The 26,186-nt window shown below is 34.4% G+C and overlaps 2 protein-coding genes and 1 long non-coding RNA gene across 3 annotated transcripts in view; 1 reads left to right on the plus strand and 2 right to left on the minus strand.

Annotated features, from left to right (window-relative positions):
- The window catches only part of LOC127846264 (uncharacterized), a 35,955-nt gene extending 29,532 nt beyond the window's left edge, over positions 1-6,423 (plus strand). Inside the window, exons 8-9 of the mRNA XM_052377435.1 lie at positions 4,448-4,772; positions 6,209-6,423. Of these exons, the coding sequence (XP_052233395.1) occupies positions 4,448-4,772; positions 6,209-6,423 (540 nt within the window). The remainder of the gene's footprint in view (positions 1-4,447; positions 4,773-6,208) is intronic.
- Positions 6,424-14,489: 8,066 nt separating this feature from the next.
- Positions 14,490-16,979, minus strand: LOC127845311 (uncharacterized). Its single transcript, XR_008033173.1, has 2 exons — positions 15,817-16,979; positions 14,490-15,671 (listed from the first exon to the last, which is right to left on the minus strand). It is a non-coding gene; the product is annotated as an uncharacterized LOC127845311 (long non-coding RNA).
- A 775-nt stretch (positions 16,980-17,754) lies between these two features.
- LOC127845310 (uncharacterized) lies at positions 17,755-24,305 on the minus strand. Its single transcript, XM_052376142.1, has 3 exons — positions 23,752-24,305; positions 19,752-20,752; positions 17,755-19,637 (listed from the first exon to the last, which is right to left on the minus strand). The coding sequence occupies exons 1-3, from the start codon at positions 24,078-24,080 to the stop codon at positions 19,288-19,290; spliced, it is 1,680 nt and encodes a 559-aa protein (XP_052232102.1). The 5' UTR covers positions 24,081-24,305; the 3' UTR covers positions 17,755-19,287.
- Between the last annotated feature and the right edge of the window lie 1,881 nt (positions 24,306-26,186).

Raw genomic sequence — 26,186 nt, forward strand, 5'->3', positions numbered from 1 at the left:
AGAAAACTACATCTCTTTTCTTTTAAACTTTGTTTGAGCGATACCGAACAAACACCTTGAAAAAGCCGTACGCCTATTCCTAATGCATTAGTTTGTGCTGCTTTCAGTTGAATAGTGAGCAATTGTTGCGCAAAAATGTTCCACTTACCATACAGTGGTTCTGCAGGATGTGCAAGATTCTCGTGAGGCAACCATTTAACTGACGCTGTTGGTGATCGTAAAGACTTGTGGATAAACTTGTGAATTAGCATACTATATCTTAGCATTTTAATATATGTAAATATTTTTAAAAAAGCATCCCTAATATTGGAATACTGCTAAATGGTGAATTTGGTCCTAGTAGCAATCCTGTTCCTGTTCTCATGTACATTCCTTTTCCAGATTTAAGATACAGCCCCTCTCCTAACGAACTACCTTTCTTCCACGGAGCTAAATACAATCCTCTACCTGCTTGTGTTACTTTACAACCTCTTCCGTTTTTCTTTAAATACATAACACCTGATCCACTAATTTTGTTAACAACTTTACTACCGGCTGCGGCTCCTACACCGGTTAGTAAGCCGGTTGCAAGTCCTGGTAAAACGCTTGACATCAGAAATTTACCCGCGGTTGCCAACATCGGCAAAATAGCGCCAATAAATCCCCCTTTAACTTTTGCGTTGTGTTCTATTTGTGCTTTTGACATTTTAATCGTCACTCCTTTTCCACTTTTGTACGCTTTTGTTATTTTGTTGATCTGTGCTTGAGTAAGAGCTAACACATCTTCTCCGGATATATCCTTATGTGATTAACGGATAGCCACTGCCTCTCCAGCTTGAATAGCTTTTTTAATTTTTTACCTCTTACCTTCGCTAATATTTACTTTAACATTCTCGTAACGACTCATTGTATATAGGACTTAATTTATTTTTACTTTTCTCTTATATGAAATCTTATTGAAAGATCTTCACCACGCAATTTACAAGTTTCCCGTTTTAACCAGTGAGTTTTGTCTCATTTGACGAAATTGTCGATAAATTAACAGGTAAATAAACCAAATTAACTGGTGTTTCCATAATTTTATACCCGGGTCCGACTGATGGAAAAAAACTATATATAACGTTGTCAGTCGAATTGTTAACGTATGATGAGTTAATTATATCACAAGTTACTCTCAAGATACTAATACTTAATATATTTACAATATTTTCTGTCTCGAGATATCCTGATGCGTATACTTCTGCATTAAACCCCAATACCGTTCTGATAGAGTTTGCAGGTGTCAGGTCTATATTATAATTTGGTGCTATTTTTAGTAATGTTTTAAGTGTGCTGTCGTTTGACTCTAGCGTTACAGCGTACTCGTCCGAGACAGAGTTGTAATGCTTATTTTCCATCATTATGCGTTGGACATAATTGTTAATATCATCAACTTCGTATGAACCTTCGGGATTATTTATATCAATCCAATCTCCGTTGACAGAACTATAGCGAAAATTATTGTTTAAAGAGTCTATATTTGGAAATGAATAGTAGGTCTCCAAATTAACTAAGGCCATTTCGTATTTTTGTCTACATCTAGTTGAATTGTTGGACTTAATGAAGTACAAATTTGAGAGCTATTTCCTTTCAATATAATGTGAAAAGAATTCTTCGGACTTGTATTAATCCTAATTTGTTTTAATTCTGATAACATGTCCTCAAGCACTCTTGTTTCCATTTTTATTAAGAAAAAAGTTTTTATTCAATTAGTGAGGTATGTAAAAGTAGTCAAATCTTGATCTATACTTACCATTATTTTTTTTACTAGTAAGATCTATAACAGCAAATCCATGAGGACGGTCACAGGCTTTTTTTACAAAATTTTCTAAATTCTTCTTTTGACATATCAGTTGAAACGTGATCGTTGTAGATGTGATTAATATTTTTCATGTCCTGTGGGAACAAACACATAAAGTTTGCATTTTCACGAATTGTTTGTCTTGGAAGTTTAACGTAGTTTTGTGCGAGATAAAAGCAGTCTACATTGCTGTGGCGTCCTCTTATGTAATAAGTTTCACATTTGTTTTGTTTTTCCAACTGAAGGTCGTCAAAAATCATTAAATTCTTTTTAGAGCTACTCAAGTCTCTAGGATAAGGTAAATCATCAGACGTTTCAAAACAATTACATTCAATATCAGCTGGCCTATTTAAACATTTAGCCATTTTTTCAACTAAAAGAGCTGGTGAAACGTTATTCTCTATAATATAGTCTTGTTCGGCAAACAATTTCAGAATCTCTTCTTTAGGCAGCTTTTCTTTAAACGCTTTCTTAATAATTTTGTACTCCGGCTGAAATAGCGACTTGCCAAAAACTTGCAAGTTGTTGTAGTCTAACCATCCTGGTCGTAGTAAAAGGTTTAACAATAGTATAGTGTTTCCGCATCCGCTTTTACCAATAATAAGACCTCGTATTGATCTCGGTAAAAGTCTACCGTTGCATCTTTTTGAAATATCATCATTCCACAAAAGATCTGTAACTTCCATTTTAAATATAATTATTTTTTTTCATTTAAAAATGTATTGCGTTAAGTGCAAAAGCAAAACTGAAACAGTTGATGTGCAAAATGTTGTAAGTAAAAACAATAAACCAATGCTTCGCGGAAAGTGCGTCGTTTGCGGTTGTGTTAAAACACAGTTTGTAAAAATGCATACTAAAATTGGAGGAGACTTGGTTTCGTCGTTGAATTCGGTAACTAGTGAAGTAAAGCTTCCCTGGGCTAAATTTCCCGGTGAAATGCATATTCCAGAAATGAACTTTGCAGAACTTGGAACTAATTTAAACGAACGATTAACTTCAACTGGTGCTTATAAAGACTGGAGTCAACCAGTTGATCGAGTTGATAATGCTGCCTACCATCATGATTTAGCTTACCAACACTTTCCAGATACAGCAAGTAGAAACGCAGCTGATAAAATTATGCTTGAACAAATGGATGCAATTAAAGACCCAACGATCCGTGAAAGAATTGAGCGTAGTATAATAAAGCCAATAATATCTACCAAGGCAAAGTATGGTTAAGGTTATAAGGGGAAAAAAAGTCGTGGCTAAAGAACTAAAATGGACTGATCAGCTCGCAGACGAACTGCATAGATCCGTTGTAAAACGTTTTAGAAAAAGAATAGTCGTTGCCCATGGCGTTGATAAAATATGGGCTGCTGATTTAGTAGACATGCAAGCTTTTGCTAAGTTTAATAATGGTGTAAACTACTTGCTAACAGTTATAGATGTATTTTCAAAATATGGATGGATTGTTCTATTAAAGAGTAAAACCGGAGTTCAGGATGCAGAAGCATTTCACAAAATATTTAAGGAAAGGCAACCCCAAAAGCTGTGGGTCGATAAAGGAAAAGAGTTCTACAATAAAAATGTAATGGCGTTGGGAGTCGAGTTGTATTCCACAGAAAACGAAGAGAAAAGTTCCGTGGTAGAGCGGTGGAACAGAACAATGAAGGAAAAGATGTTCAAATATTTTTCAGCCAACTCTACCAGAAAATATATCGATGTCTTTGATGAAATGGTAAATGATTATAACAACACAAAGCATTCATCAATCAAACTAACACCTGTTGATGCTAGTGACAAAAAGAACGAAAGCGTAGTTTGGTTCAATTTGTACTCCAAACACCCAAAAGTACGGTAAGCCAATATTTGAAGTCGGCGATAAGGTGAGAATCACTAAGAAAAAGGGAATATTTGAAAAAGGATATACGCCTAGATGGACTGAAGAAGTGTTTACAGTGTCACAAGTTCAATATACGGATCCACCAACGTATAAAATCACTGATTATAATGGTGAGGAAATACAGGGTACGTTTTATGAACAAGAACTACATAAGACAAGTCAAGAAGTATATAGAATTGAAAAAGTTATTCGAAAACGCGGAAACAAGTCGTTAACAATTGGCTTGGTTATCCCGAATCGTTTAATTCATGGGTTGACAATAAAAGCCTAATAGACTTGTAATAGTCATTTTCAAACCCTGTTTGGGTTTGGAAATGAACCTTAATCCTTTTTATAATCTACTAAATCCAGCATACGATAATCATAAAGCCAACTGTTTTAACAGGTTTATGCCTTTTGAATTGTATGCTATTAAATATTTTTTGTGAAAATTTTAAATCTTGTAAAAATCTTTTTAAATGCTTATCTTGTGGTTGTGGATTTTCAATTTGCTGAAAACGCCGTTGAATCAACTCGTGTACCGTTGTGCTATCCATTTTATACATAGTAAAAAAATACTTAAGTCGATTCAATTTTTTTTTGTTATATAAAACTTCCTAACCCGTCGTACCGTGCGACCTATCCTGTCAAGAGCCTCGTGATCTTTATGTTATAAAATATATATATTATATATGAAATCAATGTCTGACGTAAATATGAATATTATTTCATTACACAACAAAATTCTTTCCCGCTTTTCACAGGAAGAACAGGAGACAAAGACCACCTTGCAAACCGTGACCGATTTACTTTCCTCTCCGTTATTTACGGAGGAGACAGTGCGTTATTTACAGGAAACGAAAGAAGAGCTAGAGCGCCGCGTGCTCATTAAAAACGCGTTCATCGTTAAAACCACGGAACTGGTGCAGGAGTGTATGACGATTCTGAACAACCCGCTAAATGCTAACATTGAAGAGAAGAAAAACACGCTGTATCAACAGTACGTGGCCATTTCGTTCGAGTTGGTGGAGGATAAGAAATGGAACATTAAGATACAAAAACCTCTCGGTGCAAAAGACGGTGTGCAACGTCTGTCAAAATAACGACCCGAAACAATTTGAAATGGACGAGAGCAGTAAAATGTTTTGTCTTATATGCTCAACGCAACACGACGTTCTTGAAACAAGCCAGGCGGTGTACAAAGACTACGATCGATTTAAATTGTTACGAAGGTCGCGTACTCGCGTATAGTACACTTTCACGAGTGCATAAAGCAGTACCAGGGTAAGCAAAACTGCAAGATTCCACAGGTGTTCTGTTCTAATCGTCAAAAACAAAATGTAATTTGGAAAAGGTTAAATATTTAAAAATAGAATATACAAAACAAACCATGAATGCTTATTTACAAAAAGGTCTTTTAGAGTTACAGAATAACAAGTACAGCAAGGCTATCTTTGATGTGGTTAATACCGTTCCGGTATGCAAAACAGTATTTGTACTAATTGCGAATGAGATGCTACCAGATCTTAACTGGGAGAGAATCTTATCTCTGTATACCTTTCAACAGCAGATGGTTAAAAAATCCTACTACGACCCAGAGTTTTCAGAGTTTACGGAGATATGGCTTAAACAGAATGTTACTCCGTGGGTTGAAGCTAATGGAGGGTGGGAGGGTTTAAACACGTTTCTTAAAGGTCGAATGTCGATAGGCGAATATCTAAGGGAAAGCTTGACCTTTCTGTGGAACTGGAATAAATAATATCTTTTCAAGATTACCACGGCATTCTTACTCGGAATGATCAAACCAAACGACATTGTTTACCAAGACTTGTAAACATATAAAAGGAGAATATTTTGCATAGGCCTAAACGATAATAAGAAAATTGAATTTTCATGGTTAAGGTGTTATTCGAAAGTTTTAATACTTGTTTTAAATTTATGGTTAAGGAAAGACCATAAATACATAAAATTGTGGTTACTCCATGTTGACATGAAAGGAAAACTGCTTTAGTATATTTCTTTACGGAAGGAAAACGAAAGGGAAACGAGAGTGGCCCAGCCGCGCAATTTTCCTACTACTGGTGTCCATCTTTAATCGAATGTAATGTCTGAAGATTCATTGTATCGTTTTGTCACGGCACCAATGTTAATGTGGTAGTGGTACTTCGCTTATGTACTACAACACGTCTGTTTGGTTCGATCCTTTAATAACGTCTGATAAAAGTAAACAACAATAATGATGATGACGTCAACGTCAAACATACATAATTTCGGCAAATAGCGTTGACGTCGCAAATACTTAACAAAGGTCATACACTGTTTCCAAAGTTTGTTCTGTGTTCATGGTATCCCGCTATCTCTGCAAACGGACAATGCGAAAAACTTCAACAGTCAAGACATGAACGACTGCCTGTCGTCGTTGAACATCGAACACAGAAACACTACACCGTATTGGCCTCAGGCGAATGGTGAGGTCGAAATTCAGAATAAGTCGATTCTGAAAAGGTTGTGAATCGCGCATGCAGAGAAGGACATGAAATCCGAACTCGAGACGTATTTGCTGCGGAACAGGTCCACAACTTATTCTACAACTGGGTTGTCGCCTGCCGAGATGCTCTTCAGACGGAAGATTCGTACGAAGCTGCCAGACATCGCAGAACATCGTATTCTAGACGATGAAGAACGAGACCGCGAAAGCGAACGAAAATGCAAAGGCAAGATTTACGGTGACAACAAGTGAAACGCGAAAGAGTGTGCGATCCAGACAGGTGATCTAGTACTAGTAAAGCAAAAGAAATCTGATAAGCTATCTACTATGTTCAATCCAATTCCAATGTCAGTGGTAAATAGGCAAGGCAATAGTGACATAATAGAATCAAAAGAAGGTTTGAGGTATTCGAGAAATGTAGCACATGTGAAAAAGTTCAATACAAGTGAGAAAAATCAGAATAAATCAGTATCTGAAAATGAAAGTGTTAAAAGCAGTATGAGAAAAGATCAGTCAGAAAATCAAGATATGTTTGAAAAAATGCTCATGAGTTTGAAAAATGTCAGTCAGAATGGGAGAAGTGTTATAAATGAGCAGAGTGCTATGTCAAAAGCAAGTTTAAGTTCTGAGAATGAGAAACAAGTAGAATCAAACGTGGAAGAGAAAGACAGAAAGGCAGAACAGTCAATGACAGAACCTAGAGCATTGCCGATAAAATCGCCTGCACAGATGAACTTGAGGCCAGCTCGAGAAAGAAAGACCCCACAAAGATTCTCTGATTGTGTTATGTCCAAGAAATAGGGCACACACGCAACATAATGCAAGACTATCAAGAGCAGATACGGTGAATGTATTATGAAAAGTGGTCATAATAGGGTCAAAGTCAATTTTTGATTTTAAGTATTAAAGGGGCCTTTTCACAGATTTTGGCATATTTTTAAGTTTGTCATTAAATGCTTTATATTGATAAATATAAACATTGGATCTTAAAAGCTCCAGTAAAAAATCAAGAATAAAATTTAAAAAAGGAAAAAAAGTAGCCGGTACCAGGGCTCGAACCAGTGACCCCAGGAGTCCTGGAGTTTGTCTGAAGTAAAAACGCATTAGCCCTCTCGGCTATTCCGCCGGGCATACACAAGTGCAGTATTTTATACATTATATAAGCAATCTTCGTAGTTTTGTAAATTCAAACGACTACAACAGAACTCTCCAAATTATTCAATCGTTTCGCGTTGCAACGCTTTATAATTTTTAGGTTTTCAAATCGTCAAAAGATACATATAATGGCTATATTGGACTATGGTAAATGTTCAGTAATACTGTTACCTCACAAATATCATAACTAAAACGAAAATTTGCGAATCTGAAACAATTTTTTTCAATTTTGTCAATTTACCAAACCGTGAAAAGATCCCTTTAATGTCACTTCTTTATATTGTTAGAATAGAGATTGGTTCAATTAATAATTTCCTGGTTTAACAAGTGATCTGATCACAACTCCAGTGTTGATTTTTTTAAATTGAAATTGTTCAGTATTAGTTTTGGGGTGATTTTAGATCATATTTTAGTTAAGTTAATTTAGCTATTTTAGTTTAGTTAATTAAGCTATACATGTCAAGAGTACATGATTCTGTTTATTGTTTATTACACTTAAAATGTTAAAGATACATGATTATTAAGCTATATATGTCAATAGTACATGCTTCTGTTTATTGTCAAGTACAGTTAAAATGTTAAGATACATAATTAATCACATTTTGGTTAATATTAAGACTGTTTAAGAAATACTAGGTTCTAGGTGATCGTTAAGATTTGAACGCACTATAATGGAATGATGACTTCTCTAGAAGTGAAAGTTAAGACTTGTATGTTGTGATTGAAAGAATATCTTTTCAATTTGATAAGGGTAGGGTATGTAGTGTAGTGTAACCTTAAAGCTACCAAGGGTTGCGTCCCTTGAATTGTTGTTGTAGTGAATAATAAAATGGTGAACCTTAAATGGTGTGTATTAAAATGATCTATGTATTGACAAATATCGGCTTCGAGCCTGACCATCGCTACAGTATAAGTCTTAATAAACTGTCGGTTCCGTTCTGTTCTGTTGTGTTAAATTTAACATCAACCGTAATAGGGCCAACCTGGCTGCAAGATCACATATTTGGTGGCACAAGATTGTTCAGAACGTTAATTGCCGTACCTGCTAATCTCGAAGAAAGTGTTATTTTTTAATAATACATTTATTCAGACAACACTCACAAGAAACATAATGTATTTATACAGATAAAATATAGATCAATAAAATAAAAGTAATACATGTATTTTTCAAACGAAATCATAAAATAATTTCATAGGCTGATAAAAGTAATATTGGTATGGGTAATGTTGATTAAATGTAAAATTACATAGATATATAAATAAATCCACAAACAATACTTAACAAAAGTATTTAAATGATATAAATATTTTCGGTGTCACTTGCTCATATTAAAAAATGTCTAAGTCACTGTCAGTCAGTTTTCTTTGTTTCGTCAGTCATATTCAGTCAGGTACTTTGAAGTATCATGCAGTCTTAAAGGTGAAACTAAGGGTCATTGGAGCTGCGGATCCTAGCTCATCATATCATTCAGGTGCATACAGACTTTGCAAAAACTGTCAGTCGAATGGACAAGACCGACACATTTTCAGTTGGTCCGATATTTATTTACAAAAAATAGGGTCCGACGAATGTTTGAAGATAAAATTATACATGCAACATATACACATAAACTAACTTCAAAGCAAATTAATTTGGCTAGGCTATATTGATTTATATTTTAAAACTTCTTTACGATTGTACTAAATACATATCAAAGTTGAAACAGTTTGACACTGGCAGTGTGTGTTACCAATGACAACTTTCATTTATTTGAATTTTCTTTTACTACATGCAATTTGTTAAAACAGCTATAAGTTGTGTAACATGCTGCACATAGTCTACATGGTGGGTGTGAACAATAACTAAAATAACTTGTAAAACGTAAGCTTTAAAATCGTACAAACAAGTATGACAACAACGTTATCCATACGCATATATGTGGAACATGACCATTAAATAAGTGTCAGTTTTTTTTTGAATGTTTATTTTACAATTATAAGTGTACACTTTCGATTGTTTAAAAATCACATTTCAACAAGACAATTAGACGATGAATACACTGATAGAAAAACTTGTTCTTCAAGTACATAATTACAATTATATTATTGTTCAGCTGTAAGTGTCCGTAAAAATCACGAAGTTCCGATAAGCACTCTAAGCATGAATCATTTGTCTAAAAATTTCCCTATTAAGAAGAACACTTAAAGGTCTCAAGTAGTGAAAGTGTGCTGACATGAATTTGCATTGAAACATGCAATAAAAAAATTAATATTTTAACTATTAACAAAAAGGAAACATACAAACTTTATTAGCAAATGACTTCGGGGCATTTTCAATTTGATTTGTGATTTTTGAAATAAATTAAAACAGTGTGTGCTTTATTTCAAGTGAAATCAAACGTACCATGCCAATAAACACTCTTCGTGAACTTCATTTTGTGTAAATGCTTATTATTATGTCTATGCTAATCGGTGTTTCACACCACTAACAACCGTTTAATTAAATTTTAGTTTTGCCTTCGCAAGAGTTTCTCACCTGACGTCTTAACGGCTTGGACATAACAAAATATTACACTGTGAAATTTCTTATGGTCTGTGGAAATATATGGAGTTGTCTCGCAACGTTTAATTAAACAATTGCAGTATGTATTTTAACATTGCAAAAACATTAATTGAAAATAATTTCGTTTCCTTTAAAAGGATATCAATACTGGACCACAAACTCTAAAACACGTTAAGCATATAAATTAAAACTATTATACATGTCTTACTTTTTCCAAACTTTTAAGTTGTTGGATAACAAACAACTAATCTTAGTACTCCAATGCCGTACCTTTAAACTTATATGTTATGAATATCTGAACAAAAAGTGATGTTTAAAGTAATAAGTTTTTTACATGTTTTCAGTAGCGTTATTATATGTTTAGTTCAGATTCAATGTTCAGAAAACTTTTTATGAACGAGCGAAGCATATTAAGACAAAACAAAGTAGAAAACGGACGTAACCATCTAGTTATAGTATGAATAAAAGTCCAAGGACCATATTTTAGGCAGAATGATAAAGGTTTGTTTACGGTACACTTTTGTTGGTAAAAATAGTAAAAATAAGTTATGCACTTAATCCAGTACTCATAATAATTCTTTTACGTGTAAGGTTTTGTTCCTCCGCATCATTCTGAAACAATAACTTTCGATGAACTTATCCAGCTGCGTCAACTCCATCGAGTATGCGAAGGCGTTCGACAATAGAGCCCCTACGGAAAAAGGACGAGACGGCAACCAAGAAACACCAGGCACCGCAGATGCCATGCAGTTTGGCAAGACGTCGGACAGCTGGAGAGACTCGCCGAAATTCGAGACACCTGGAGGAAGCTGTTTGGTGGCCTTTGTCCCAGACGGAACCACTGGCGAAAATGAAATGAGATGATAAAATTAGCAAAATCATCATCAGCGTTTTAGAAGCTTTTATCGTAATGGGATTGTACCCATGGCTTTGATAAGTAATATGAGACAGAGATGGTATTGTTCATGATGATAATGATTATGTTTATTATGACAGTGATTAATATTGTTTATAATGATGATCATGATGGCGATGAGGACTATAACTTTAATAATCAGTATTATCATTATTATCATTATAATGATGATAAGTAGGAGAAGGTTAGGGAGAAAAAGATAGGGGAAATATAGATATGTCGTATGAATGCGACCCTCTTTAATTTTATGATCGCTGATATCATATCAAACGCACTATAGTATTCTATGCTGAAGTCTGGTTTAAAGTCTGCTTAACACTTAAGTATTTAATGTTATCAAAGTTCCACAGCTTTGTCTGGATGACTTTAATATTTGTGAGTGCTGCACAGCTCATGGATTTTTTTAGATCTTTTTATCAACAACTTACTATAATAGATTTTCTTATTGTGTTTTACAGTATGTTTAGGTGAAATAAATATAGATTATGTTTTTAAAGCGCGGTTCTATTATGTAATTAAATTCATAGGGTTACAGTCATCCAATGGTATACAATGTTCGCAATAGCGAACAACATTATTGACTACAGCGCTTTTATTTATTTGAAAAAAAGACTAATATTTATAACACTTTAGTTTTCAGTGACATCATATTGTAAAATCAATTGGCTTCTGTTTTTGACCTGCATACATTTATGATAATGGTGGCAAACAACACTAAAACAAACAGTGACGTTATGAAAATAAACAATAGGATGTCACTACATTGCGCTTGTTTGCTATATTAAACGTTTTTATCACACAACAATTTATCAAATTTTGGTATTTTCTCGTGAATGAATGTACGATGATGTCTTATGCCATAAATGCTCTCACTAAACCTTGAAAACTAACATAATATTACTTCGCACGAGTCCTACTATCAATGCATTAGTGTAACTGCTATGTCAGACTGACATTGGACTTTCAACTCCATCTTTGTGTGTTGCTAGTGTTGCAAGTTTCTTCTTTCCTTCCCTATCAATCTGGATGATACAGTTGGAATCATAGGCGGTTACCATATGTACATGCAGAGGGTTTATTAGTTGATTGTCACTGAAAATGGCGAGAAGTGTCCCATTTGTGGCAATGTAAAGAGCTGGTTTTGTTCCTTATTGACCACATATATCATATCGCATCTAGGGCTGACAGCACATTAATACACTACAAGAAATAATGGCAATGATGCAACAATTTATGAATTTAAAGTAGGAATTTAAACTTATAAATTGATAAAGTAATTTGAGGTTCTAGCACATTTAATTTGTTTTAATACCTGATCTTTAACCAGATGTATCTTCATACAGCTTTTCCACCAGAGAACCTGCCCGAGTGTAGTGGTATAATGCAGTACCCGAAGCGATGTATAAACGTCCTTGGTGGTGGGCTATACCAGTGCAGTTATGTGACATCCGAAGATTTTTGCCCTTTTTCATTTGATCATGTTTGACAAATATGTACTCTTTGGTTAATATTATCAGCAAGAAAAATCTGGCCATTTGAAAATAGACAAATGCCTGCTATGTTACAGCAGTTGCTGGCAGGAATTGTGGTAAAAAAGTATTCTGCCTTCATTGTAATGGCTATAAATTGATCTGGAGATCCGTAGTTAATCCTCCCTTGACCTGAATTCTTAGAAAGGTAATCCACAATGCCATTGTCAGGTTGGAATGTTATGTTCCAACATGAAGAAAGGGACATAGATTTTAAGCTTAGGTGTTTTATCATGAGGAAATGGACAAAGTCTTCAAGATTAGGTGTTCCGTCATGAAGAAAGGGGTATAGTTTTCAAGATTAGGTGTTCCATCATGAAGACATAGGGACATAGACTTCAAGATTATTTGTTCCATCATGAAGAAAGGGACATATATTTCAAGATTATGTGTTCCATCATGAGGAAAGGGACATAGATTTCAATATTATGCGTTCCATCATCTGGACATGGATTTCAAGATGCTTATTTCGAAGAAAAGGTTTGCTTTTTATATACTTATTCAGGTAGCACACACACCAAACATTTGTATTTATTCAGAAAGAAACTGGATACATACTAGCATAGTAATAAGAATCATAATTTTTCTAGAAAAACTTTTAAAATACTTTATCGGCTGATGAAAAAATATAGTTAAGAGTTATACATGCATTGATAACATATATTTTTATGATTAACATGGTTATGAGTTATGTTGATGACATACATAAATATACACACATATATACTTGTCACCATACTATATAATACTATATATATATATATAGAGAGAGAGAGAGTAGTGTATAGTGCTATAGAGGAGCAGAGAAGAACTCACGAATACGGTATGATTTTATATTGCAGTTATATAATATTAATGCAATATATCGTCACACTACGTTGCCGTCAATTCTTTGATTAATTCGACATCACCCTATATCAATCTCCCATTTTTTCATGTATATACAATAATGTTATAAAGAGACTACTAGATTAATTAAAATACAAATCATTTTATAACGCAAGTCTTATTCACCCTTGTCGAATGATTGAAATTACATTGTCAATTAAAGGGACATTTTCATTTTTAAAAGTAGTTAAAAACCAACTTGTAGTTAGTGAAATTTTGATGCAACCAATTGAAACTTTAGACTTTGAATGACGAAAAATCGGATATGGGTACATTGTGTGTGCTATCAATAAAACATGACAGTCACTACAAAATCGTATAAATAATATACTCTGTAAGATACGTTATTAATTATATCATTTCAAATTAAAGCTACAAAATTGACAACTATCCAAAAAAATATTATTCATTTGAGTGAAGGAATGATATATTATTATAACCATGATAAGTATGACTTTGCCTTTAAAGGAATAATTTATCATAAAAGTTAAAATAAATATATATATATATATATATATATATATATATATATATATATATATATATATATATATATATATATATATATATATATATAATTAGCGAGATCAAGGATGGATTCCTGTCATGTATAGTGTACTTGTAAGACAAACGGATTCTTCCAAATCATCGCTGCCATTACATCAGTCTATTAGTATCTCATTTACAGTGAAATAATAGCTCATATGTGTTGAGAATGGTTCATATTTTGGTAAAAGAAATTGTACTGCTTTTTAACGTATCTTACAAAAGTATATCATGTATTACAGAAAGCACTTTTTAGAACAAAAACATATCAAAGAATGACTGACTTGCCTTTCTCTAGTAGTAAAATCGTTTTAAACGTCTAAACAAGACCACTTGCTGAAAAAACTGCAAAAAACATGAAATTGTTAACGTATCTTACATTTAACCTTAGTGTCAACTAAACTCCTTTTTAGATGCTTGCTAGTTTAATCTGAAAAAAATATTTTGATATATACATTATGCATTTTGAGTTTCAAATCATCCCATGTAAGCCATACTGAAACGATATTTTGGCATTGTATGCCACTACAAATGTTAACGTATCTTACAGTGTGAATCTTTCTTAGAGAACAACTTCGTGCCTAGTCTGTTGCTCAATAACTGTTTAAACTATTAATTAGTCGATGCTTTATTATTGCAGTGGCTGTATCTATAAAATTCTGTTAATAAAATACACAGTCTACATTCTCAACGAAAAACAGAAATTATGCAAATTGCTACATATGCTTAACAAACAAATCGCATTAGTTCATTGTTTATTCTGTAAAAGAATCAAGTTACATCATTATCAAACTCTGTATGCCAGAAGTCTAACATAATAAGTAGCGCATTGGTAGTCATATACCGGTATAATCAAATAAGATCACAATGAATTTTAAATAAATGTGATGAATATAAAATCGTATGAAATCTAACAGTAGGAGCACTCTCGTTGTCAAGTTTTTTTTTATTATAATTTTTGTGATTATTTTTATCATCTTTACTGTATACAGTGCCAAGAAAAGATCATGTACTAACAAAGTGACAGCTATTAGATATGGTAAATTAGAAAAAAAGACAGCGGTCTTCATTAATGGGATTAGTATACGTTTATTAAAGTCTACATTCTCGATGAAACACAGATTGTGCAGTTTATTGTAAACAAACTGCTTTAGGTCATTGCGCATTTCATGAAGGTATCTAGCTCATATTACTATAACATGTCTAATTATTAAAAGTACCATGTCCCTGAAGGTCATACACATTCAAATTATCTCCCTATCACTGTATTCTTTCTGATATACCCAAGGTGGAGTTCAGATAGTAATGTAAGATACGTTAGCAAAATCATAAGATACGTTAAATACAATATAAACTAGAAATGGCGCGGCAGAGGCCGACGCGTATCCCAACGCCGCATATTTGATCCAGGGGCGCCCCAGGTTTGGTAATGGGGCCATGCATAGTTAAGATTAACCGTATTGTTATAAGAGATTTTCGTATCAATTTGAAGTAAATGGGTGTAGAAATGAACAAGTCAATGTAAAATAACCTAAACAATGAGTGAAAATCTCTGATCCGGCCCCACCCCAACCCCCATAACTTTTGACCCAGGGGTAAGATCAAAATTCCAAATACTGCACTGTCGCACATATGCCCATAGCTACGATGTGTGTAAGTTTCAATTTTCTAGTGCTAAAAGTGTAGGAGGAGATAGTGGCCAGGACGGAAGGACGGACGCACAGACGGCAGAGATAACCACATTATATATTTTAAAATCTAAACGCGGACCCTAAGTTCAAGGTCAAGGTCACAGGGGTCAAATATTTATGCACATGAAAAAGTCTTGTCCAGATACACATACGTACCAAATATGAAAGCAATTTTATCTGAAGGGACACAGACGTTATGAGCTTTTTTGAATCGCGGTCGCAGATTTCGAAACCTGAACGCGGACCCCCAAGTTAAAAAATTTCATGCGCAAGGAAAGGTGTTGTCCAGATACACATGCGTACCAAATGTGAAAGCAATATCTGAAGGAACACAATAGGTAATAGCATTTTTCGAATCGCGGTCGCAGATTTCGAAACCTTAACGCTGATCACAAGTTCAAGGTCAATGTCACAGGGGTCAAACATTTATGCGCATGTAAAGGTGTTGTCCAGATATTATTGCATAAACTCTATCTAGTATGCACTCTGGCGGGGTGACGAATCTTGGCAAAAGGAGGGTTTGAACGGGAGAAATCGTGTATTAACAAGGCGATTCACGTGCCGTTTAAGCCCTGTTATGTGTTTTTCATATCCATTAAGTGGTCCACGCGCAGTTACTTCCCTTCGTAATGGCTGGATATGAAGTCATTATGAACTTTGTTTATAACTCCAGCCTTCGACGACTTTCCAAGAATAAATGTGGAACTGAATAAGCACCAGTTTCCTCATGCATGCAGGGATAAAGAAAATGAATATTTCAATCCACTTTCAAATTATACCAGCTGCACTCTCTTGACAACAGTCAACATTTTTGTTCTATTGGCAACGTCAATTTTATTTACTCAACACTTTCAAAAGACTATGCTGTAAATGTAAGTGTTTATGTACCGTCAACGTTCCTGCTGTATGCTTGAAATACTTCAGTGACAATACCATGAATATGTTGGCAGTATTCATTTTTCGAAAATTTAGTTGGAACGAAATAAGATAGACCTGTACGAAAGAAACATCTAGTATGAAAACAATGACTTATTCTGACGATATATTTATGTTAGTGTTTATGTACCTTCAACGTTCCTGCTGTATGCTTGAAATACTTCAGTGACAATAGGTTGGAAGTATACATTTTTAGAAAAAATTACTTGGAACGAAATAACTTACTAAGATAGACCTGTACGAAAGAAACATCTATGAAAACAATGACTTATTCTGACGATATATTTATCCGTCACGACCAGTAAATTTCAAAATAATTCCCCATTTCTTACTTTGCGCGGCTGCATTTAAACTTTGCATAAATCCACTGTTTAAACACATTTTAAATCAAAAACTGCCTCCGGTAAAGCCTCGTCATTTCTGATGATGACCGAGTGAGGCATATGTACACATTTTATCGGACATTATCATCTGCGGGCGCTCTCAAATCCGTTCCTGAAACGGATTTTTCGAGCGCCCGCAGATGATCATGCCCTCGAAAACGTGTATTATCCCTATACACATGCATACCAAATATGAAAGCAATATCTGAAGGGAGACAGTAGGTATGAGCCTTTTCGAATCGCGGTCGCAGATTTCGAAACCTGAACGCTGACCTCAAGTTCAAGGTCAAGGTCACAGGGGTAAAAAAATTGTATGCGCATTGAAAGGTGTTATCTAGATACACATGCATACCAAATATGAAAGCAATATCTGAAGTGACACAGTAGATATGAGCCTTTTTCGAATCGCGGTCGCAGATTTCGAAACCTGAACGCTGACCTCAAGTTCAAGGTCAAGAACACAGGGGTAATAAAAATTATGCGCATGAAAAGGTGTTACCCAGATATACATGCATACCAAATATGAAAGCAATATCTGAAGGGACACAGTAGTTATGAGCCTTTTTCAATCGCGGTCGCAGATTTCGAAACCTGAACACTGACCTCAAGTTCAAGGTCAAGGGCACATTGGTAAAAAATAGTATGCGCATGGAAAGGTATTGTCTAGATACACATGCATACCAAATATGAAAGCAATATCTGAAGGGACACAGTAGTTATGGGCCTTTTTCGAATCGCGGTCGCAGGAATATCTCTGACCCGGCCCCACCCCAACCCCCATAACTTTTGACCCAGGGGTCAGATCAAAATACCAAATAGCTTACCGTCGCATAAATGCTCATAGCTACCATGTGTGTAAGTTTAAAGGTTCGAGTGCTAATAGTGTAGGAGGAGATAGTGGCCAGGACTGACGGGCGGACGGCGGAGATTACCACATAATCCCCACTTTTTCTCCGAAAAGCGTGGGGATAAAAACATAAGGCCTAATACTCCGTCAAACTTTATACATACTTCTATTATAATGTAATTTTGACCCTTGTAATATCAACCAAGCACGAATTTACTGACAGAATAAAATTCATCTTATAAACATTGTGCCCTTAACATAACATAGAGCGTGTAATATACTTTATGTAAGATACGTTAAGCCTGTTTGTTACGTTTTGTGCACTAAACAGCACATCTATTCATTAACAAGACCTTTAAATATTAAGTTTAAAGCATAATATCATGTTAAACACAAACGAATTATTCTAAAACGGTAACTTATCCCAGCCATAACGGGTCCAAAACCAAACTTTATATCAAGTTATAATCAACCTGCCTACAAAACTATGGTAATTACCCAAGAACATGGTTCTGTCGAGTATATCTAATGTTAGTTGTGCACGTGTGTTGTTAAAAGAATCTAAATATAGGATTTTGACAAATAGAAAACTGATTACATAAAAGCATATTAATGTATCTTACCATAACGTATCTTACCAAAATGTTTAGTTTTTATTACCACAAACATTATGTTTGTGGTTCAAATTACAATAAATGTACTTTATCTTGTCATTATAGAGCAGGTTATTAAGGAATCTTAACCTGAAATATCAAAGTTGTGTTCATTTGGATTATTCAGTCGATAGAGTGTTAACGTTTCTTACACAAAATGTACGCAACAATTAAAAAATCGAATTTCGTCCAGCTGTGGTTTTTTAATTTTCTAAAACAATGTGTCTTATTACTATTATAAACATATATTATGACCACTGCCAATGTCATATACAATTAATTCACACTATATTTACATTATTTCATACCAAATATGTGTTACCAAAATTTGTTAACGTATCTTACCGCAGTTTACGGGACACTCATTAAATACGTTATGTGAACATTATGAGCATGCTTTCAGTGACAATTGCATATTTTAATGTTTCCAGTTAGGTTTCCTTCAATTCACAAATAAAAACCCTCTCTAAATCACCTGTTAATAATTGTGTGTTCCTTTAACTTTATCACCCATGCCTGGGACATTAGAAATATTACATTTTAGAGGTATATGTCGTCAAATATCAACTAAAAATGACTTTTTAATTCGGTAAAAAGTGCTGTGTTCGGGTAACAGCCATCTTTGTCTGTCCAAAACAGCTTCAAAACTTAGCACATTAAGTATCAATTAAAATATATAGGCACGGGACAGTTACAAAATGAAAATGTCCCTTAAATTGACAATGGGCAAAGTGTGTTGATTTTAATGTTTTCAACCAATACCGGTACCTAGTATTCTATTTATCCAATTCTTTTGACATTTTTTCCGTCTTCATTTTAGAAACAAAAAAAGAGAAGAAAATGGCTGAACATTTCACTAAAATATCAAATGACGTTAATAAAATAAAGATAATGGAATCACTATAAGATGCGTGTTTGCTAAATCAATAGTTGTTCATACTCTAAAACTTATCACATGTAAGTGTTCTTAATGTTGGTATGATAATAGCATTAATATGTGGTTTTGTGTCTAACGTCATAAATTATACAATTAAACGTTGAACACTAACAAATAATTACTGTCAACGATCCCAACAATCAATGTATCCGTGTAACTGCTGTACCAGACTGAAAATGGATTGTTCACTGCATCTGTGTGTGGTGCTAGTGTTGCCAGTTTCTTCTTTCCTTCCCTATCCATCTGGATGATACAATTGGAATCATGGGCGGTAACCAGCACCTGGCCAAAATTTGTTACATGTACATGCAGAGGGTTTATTAGTTGATTGTCACTAAAGATTCCGAGAACTGTCCCATTTGTAGCCAATGTAAGGAGCTGGTATTTTTCTTGATTTACCACATATATCCTATCGCATCTAGGGCTGACAGCACACTTAAACACTACAAGAAATAAATCATGGCACTTATGCAACATATTTTCAATTTAAAGCATGAATTTTAAATTATAAATTGATTAAAAATTGATGTATTAACACCTTTAAATTGTTTTTGTACCTGATCTTAAGCCAGATGTATCTTCATACAACTTTTCCACCAGAGACCCTGCAAGAGTGTAGTGGTATAATGCAGTACCCGAAGTGATGTACAAACGTCCTTGGTGGTGGGCTATACCAATGCAGTTATGTGACATCGGAAGATTTTTACCGTTCACCAGTTGATCATTTTTGACAAATATGTACTGGACGTCATGCTTATCACCCTTAATGTCTTCATTCAAGGCAACTGCCAACATATCTGTGCCAGTTTGACACAATGCCTGTACATATGTAGACATTCCACATTGGCTAATAACTTGGAATTGCTTGTCTAACATCAGCACTCTTTTGTTCCTATTATCAGCAAGAAAAATCTGACCATTTGAAAGTTGACAAATGTCTATTATGCTACAGCAATTGCTGGCAGGAATTGTGGCCAAACAGAATTCTGTCTTCATTTTGATGGTTATTACTTGATCTGAAGATCTGTAGTTTATCAATCCTAGACCTGAATGCTTAGAAAGGTAATCATCAATGCCATTGTCAGGTTGGAATGTTATTAAAGTTTCGACACTAACAGCGCTAGCCTTTACAAATCCTTCAGATTTCTGAATGCTGTCCAGACATTTTTTACCAAAAATAAATTCAAGCTCTTTTTTGTTTTTATCACCGAGGTCATGTGCGGCTTCAGTGAGTTGTTTCAAGTCGTTCTTAAGCTTGGTACAGTAATCAACATCAGCTTTCAATGACGCTTGCAGACCATTCCTTATATCCACCAGCTCTTTGATGGTCTTCTTTTCAAGCTCATCTAAAGTAGCATTTAGAGTTTGCCTGAAATCTCTTATTTCTTTTAGACGGTCATTACAGGAATCTTCAAATGACTGGGCATTTGTTTTCTTGCTTTTTAGTACTTTTTCAATTTTTCCTAAACAAATGTTGATGCTCAATAAATGCTGGTGAACATCTTCTGTACTCTGATATTTGACAAAATCAGGTATCGTTGAGACCCTTTTGCATGTTCTGAAAAAAGTTCATTTGGTGAACACACACTTCAAACTCAAAATAACGTAATAGATGTATAAACTCAAAAGATCAAATCTAACGGTAGTTATTTCTATACGCTAGCCTATTGGTTTAAAATCAGTAAAAACATTTTGTTACATTGTACCTAGTGTCGAATCCCAATTAAATTAATATTAATGTGTATTTGTTTTTGTGATATTCAATGTTTTAAAGGCAAATATGCAAAACATATTGCCAGGTGATCCCAATATAAAGATTTTTCAAAGGAATATTACCCTTCGATTACAATATTTTTTTTAAATACTTTTTATGTATGTGTGCCATCTTTGAAACTTATGATCGGAATTGATTTAACTGTCTAGTGCAGTATACTTAAAGTGTGGACAGGCAGTTATATAACTAATTAGCCTTCGGTTCAAATAACCTGAAACCATTTAGTATGTCTTATAATTCCATGTGAATTGACAAAATATAGGAATGTTATATACACACGCATTGTATAAAAACGATTTGTTAATTTTGTGATATAATTTCATGTTTGTGTTATTCACCGTTATAAACCGTTTTTGGACTTTCTGTCAAAACATCGGAATGCGCGTGTGACAACCATTAATTTGTTCTGTTTTGCTTTTTTAACCAAGCAATTTAATTCTACATAGGTACAGTTATTAAAACATAAGCAACACACAAAATATATCAGAAGATTAATTTATTTTACATTTTACGATGCAACATTTTATAACCTTTGAAAATAAAATCTAAATGTTCATAATAATTATAAATTCACGTGTTCCAAATTCTAGATGATGGTATGCTTTCAGATATACAAATGCTACAAACGGAGAACGTAGGCACGCTTTTAAACGGGTCGAATCATGCGGGGTGGCTGGCAGGTAGCGGCCAGGTGAACGATGTTCACCCGATAACTCAAACATTTTAAAGGGACCGTCAACCGGATTGACGAAAAAACAAAAGTTCTAAAATACCGTATTTATTTTCAATTATTTGTTTATAATGATTCAAATATCACGACTTGTATATAACATTACTTGAAAAAGTTTTCAGTATATTCGGTAATACAATTTGACTGGGTATGTGTACCAGGTAAACTACCAGTTAACAATAAATAACGCAAGTAGATTGATCATCATCGTCACGTGGTAAACCCAGGAATGCAAATTGTGCTTGCGTAGTGAATATATTTTATATATAAAAAGATCAATCTACTTGCGTTATTACTAGTGTGTATATCGTTATGTCACCTATTTTCGCGATGTACTTTCGATTTCACATTGCGAATTTTAATACCGAATATATTGAAAATATGATTTTTTTTTCATGTAATGTAATATACCAGTCGTGATATTTTAATCAATATAAACTAATAATTGTAAAAAGAAATACGGTATTTTAGAACTGTTCTTTCATTCATCAATCTGGTTGACGGTCCCTTTAAATCCGATCATCATGGACATTGATTAAAATGAATGCTGGCATAGTATCAAGACAAAGTTCAATAACCAACCAGATTGCTTGAAGCTTTTATGAATTATTAAAAACTGATTAATTGGAAGTGTTGGCAAAATAGCGATGACTAGTTTTATATCCAGCTAGCACTTCTGTATTATAGCTTTTGAATTATTTAAAAATGGGAAACTAAACCTTGCCCGCTTTCTATCTCAAACAGTTTAAATCAGAACATTATATAACTTGGTAATACGGTTTGTGTGGATACTACCTCAACCCAGTATGATTATAAGCAGAATCACTTGATGCAATTTTTAATCATGGCCCTTAAATTTAAAAAAGAGTCAAATCAGAATTGTATATTCTCAGACTCGAACATTTTTTATGGATCATCATGAAAGATGGTGATAATGTTTGTGGGCATATAATCTTAGCCAAGATCGATAAAGTGCAGAACAATTCCTAATTATGGTCATTGAATCAAAAATAAAAAAATATTGACCATATTGACCTTATCCACTACATTGTATCATCAGCATGCATGCTTCCAGTCTTTGTGGGATTACAATATAGGCCAAGTATGATATTTAACCTAATTGCTAGAAACATTTTTGAATAATGACCCATGAATACTCTGACATTGGTCACATTGATGTCTTCAAAATATCAAGCTAAAATGACCCCACTCCCTGCTGTTTTCATTTCAAAATATTTTCATAAAATAACCAGTTTTTAATAATGTTCCACATGGTAAGCTCTTAAGATCGTCTTTATCTGTCGTCAATCAGAGGACACATTCACTTCCCATTCTTCTGGAAGCTATACTGGTCACAACATTTGTTCCAATCACAGGCAGCAGTATCATAAATTTGCCCCCCACCCCCGGGACCCTACCCTCCTCCCCCCGAGTTTACCCCAGGGGTTCCAGATTGTTAAATGGACACCTATTGTGTATGGTTTGACTTTTCAACAACGAATATTGACAAAAATACACAGTTTGAAAAAATAACCCTCGTATAGGTGTATATATAATACCTATACGAGGGTTATTTTTTCAAACTGTGTATTTTTGTCAATATTCGTTGTTGAAAAGTCAAACCATACACAATAGGTGTACATTTTACAATCTGAAACCACTGGGGTAAGCTCGGGGGGGGGGGGGGTAGGGTCCCCGGGGGGAGGCAAATTTTTGATACTGCTGCCTGTGGTTCCAATGGTATCTCGGCCGTGTTTGAAACTGTGTCATACTGGGTCAAAGCGAGGTCACAAAACTGAATTTAAGAAAAGCTTATGAATACTCGGAAGTCACGTTTTTTGCCCAATCTCCATTCAACTTGCTTAGAACAGATGTTTTTATGATATTTTGTTCAAGTATTTAAACAGATTTTTGTAATAACAGTAGTAAAAGATTTTGATCTTAAAAGCGTCGAATAAAACACTGTTAAAGCCCTACACAATTTTACAAATTATTCTCCTGGGGTTAAAGTTTGGCATGCACTAATGAGGACTTTTATAGCAAAATGACTCACCTATGATTGAGCAGAACGCAAGTACTGCAGCACAGCTGATTATGGTCATCACAGTATAGTTTCACTTTTTCACCAACATGTTCTTCACATTTCTCTATAAAGTCCTCAGTTGTCTTTGAAACAGGCCATTGTTTCATGTCCCTCCTCCCAAATGTGGTGTGTGTCTTGTACAGTTGTGTATGAGGTTTGCAACACTGGTCACAGAAAAACTTAACACACTTTTCACAGTAAAATGTAGCTTCAGTGTCCTTTACTTCTTCACTGCATGGTGAACAACAAAAATCCACAACTGAGTCTGATCCTTTGTGTAATGAATATTTGGAAGCCATGTTACTTTGCTGATATCAGTACTGTTAATTCACCAATATAAACTGTGGTATATACTGTCGCACTCAATCCCAAATAAACTGATAACCACATTCAAACTCACTGAACCAGCTCCAAACTGAACTTTAGATTTCAATATAAACTTCGCTACACACTTAAAGCAAAGCGAAAGTTTTACACGTTCAATGTGCGTTGTAAACTGACAAGTCTATTCTCACATCTGATAAGCGGACGTATGTTCTAATGTTATCTTATTGTAGTGTAGAAGTTTATAATACAAATGTATATAGTCAAACGACTTAATAACAACACAAGTGTGAGGTTATATATTTAATAGCATTCTAATGAAGCTTAACTCTACAACTACAAATAATGATGTTACTCCAAGCATTACATACAAGAAACTGAATGTGCGGGTTGTCTACATCTAGGTTATGAGTAACCATTGGGTATGTGAATTAGCTATGGCCTGTATCTATGTATCTGGATCATGGAACATCTCCCTCTTTTTAAAAGAAATACAGTTTGAAGATGCAAACAACTCTCGAACACATTATGTAAAATATATGAATAACATATATGTAAACAAATACACATATTGATTCCATTAATGATACCACACATCTACATAGGCTAAACAACATAAAGTATTATAAAGTATTATTAATAAACAAGAGCATTCATTCACAATGAAAATATACCAAACATTCTCATAGTAAATTCATATAGTAAATTTATTCAGCAGCAACAACATTGCATACTGAAACAAACAAGTTTATCAGCACTGCCGCTCTTCATGTAGATAGTGTTCATGGGAAACTCATTCAAGGTACGACTGTTAGTGTTTCACACCAATAATTCTCAAGATAATACATTGTTATCTTCCCACAATTAGTTTCAAGGCACGACTGGTATTTTTTTATATACCAATTAATGTCTAATAACACATTGTTATCTACATTCAATTATTTGACCCATTCATCTACAGAATATAATATGTTGGCTTGACAAGCCTTCCAGATCTTGTTGTTCTGCCTAAATTCACGAAAGTTTCGTTCCCAGGGGTATTGTTTGCATGAGGTGTATTTAATTGCTGATTATCTGGTGTTTTCCTAGTCTGTGTTGTGTTCCTTTGTTCTACAGTGACATTTGGGGCAAATTCCTGAATGTCAAATTTCTCATTTGTTTTCATGAGCAATTGTCGATTTCTGCGGTATATACAACCATCAGGTGTTTGAATGTTGTATGATCCTTCATTGTGTTTAGAAATTACCTTCGCTGGTAAACATGTTTTACCAATGTGATGCCTCGCACACTGATTATGTGCAAGCGGTGTCTGCTGTTTTGATGACCTATCATAATATTGTTTCTGTTTAGATTTCGCCATGTTAATTTTGTGTGTAACAACTGATGTGTTTACTTCCATTGGCATCAGTGTCTCTCCTTTCACAGAAATAACAGAGTGTGTGTGTCGACCTTGCAATAAGTGTGCAGGCGCGAATCCTATATCTTGCAATGGTGTAGTTCTGTATTCAAAAATTGCAATGTATGGATCAGACTTTGGCCATTTTGACTTAATTAAAATGCGTTTAGCTGTTTTGACCATGACCTCAGCCAAACCATTTGATTGTGCTCTAGTGGGTGAACTAGTTTTGCATATGAAATTCCATTTTTTAGCAAAGTCATGAAATTCTTGAGAAGTATATTGACTTCCATTGTCACTATAGAAAACATCTGGTACACCAAATTTACTGAAATGACCACGAAGTTTCAGTATGACAGTTTGCGAGTTTGCAAAAGGTAGCAAGTCTATCTCAAAATGTCTACTATAGGAGTCAGTTATCAAAAGATAATCTTTCCCATCAAGATGAAATATGTCGCTATGGACATATTGCCAAGGTCTTGTTGGTGTTTTATGATACACCATAGGCTCCTTAACATTGGATGCTCTGTTTTTCATACAGATGGGACAATTCAGTACATAGTTTGTAATTTCCTTTACCATCCCAGGCCAGAAAAATGCGTCTTTGGCCCTGCTAACTGTTTTGTCTATACACATGAACTTTTTCTATCAATTCTGAACGTGACTGTTTGGGAATCAAAATTGT

Source organism: Dreissena polymorpha, chromosome 9 (genome assembly GCF_020536995.1).
Source record: "Dreissena polymorpha isolate Duluth1 chromosome 9, UMN_Dpol_1.0, whole genome shotgun sequence".
Lineage (NCBI taxonomy): Eukaryota > Metazoa > Mollusca > Bivalvia > Myida > Dreissenidae > Dreissena > Dreissena polymorpha.

Coding starts and splice junctions, on each gene's coding strand:
- LOC127845310 (XM_052376142.1), bottom strand. CDS start 24,080: ATGGCTTCCAAATATTCATTACACAAAGGATCAGACTCAGTTGTGGAT. Junction 20,753..23,751: donor TGCGTTCTGCTCAATCATAG/GTGAGTCATTTT, acceptor AACTTTTTTCAG/AACATGCAAAAGGGTCTCAA. Junction 19,638..19,751: donor TACATCTGGCTTAAGATCAG/GTACAAAAACAA, acceptor TATTTCTTGTAG/TGTTTAAGTGTGCTGTCAGC.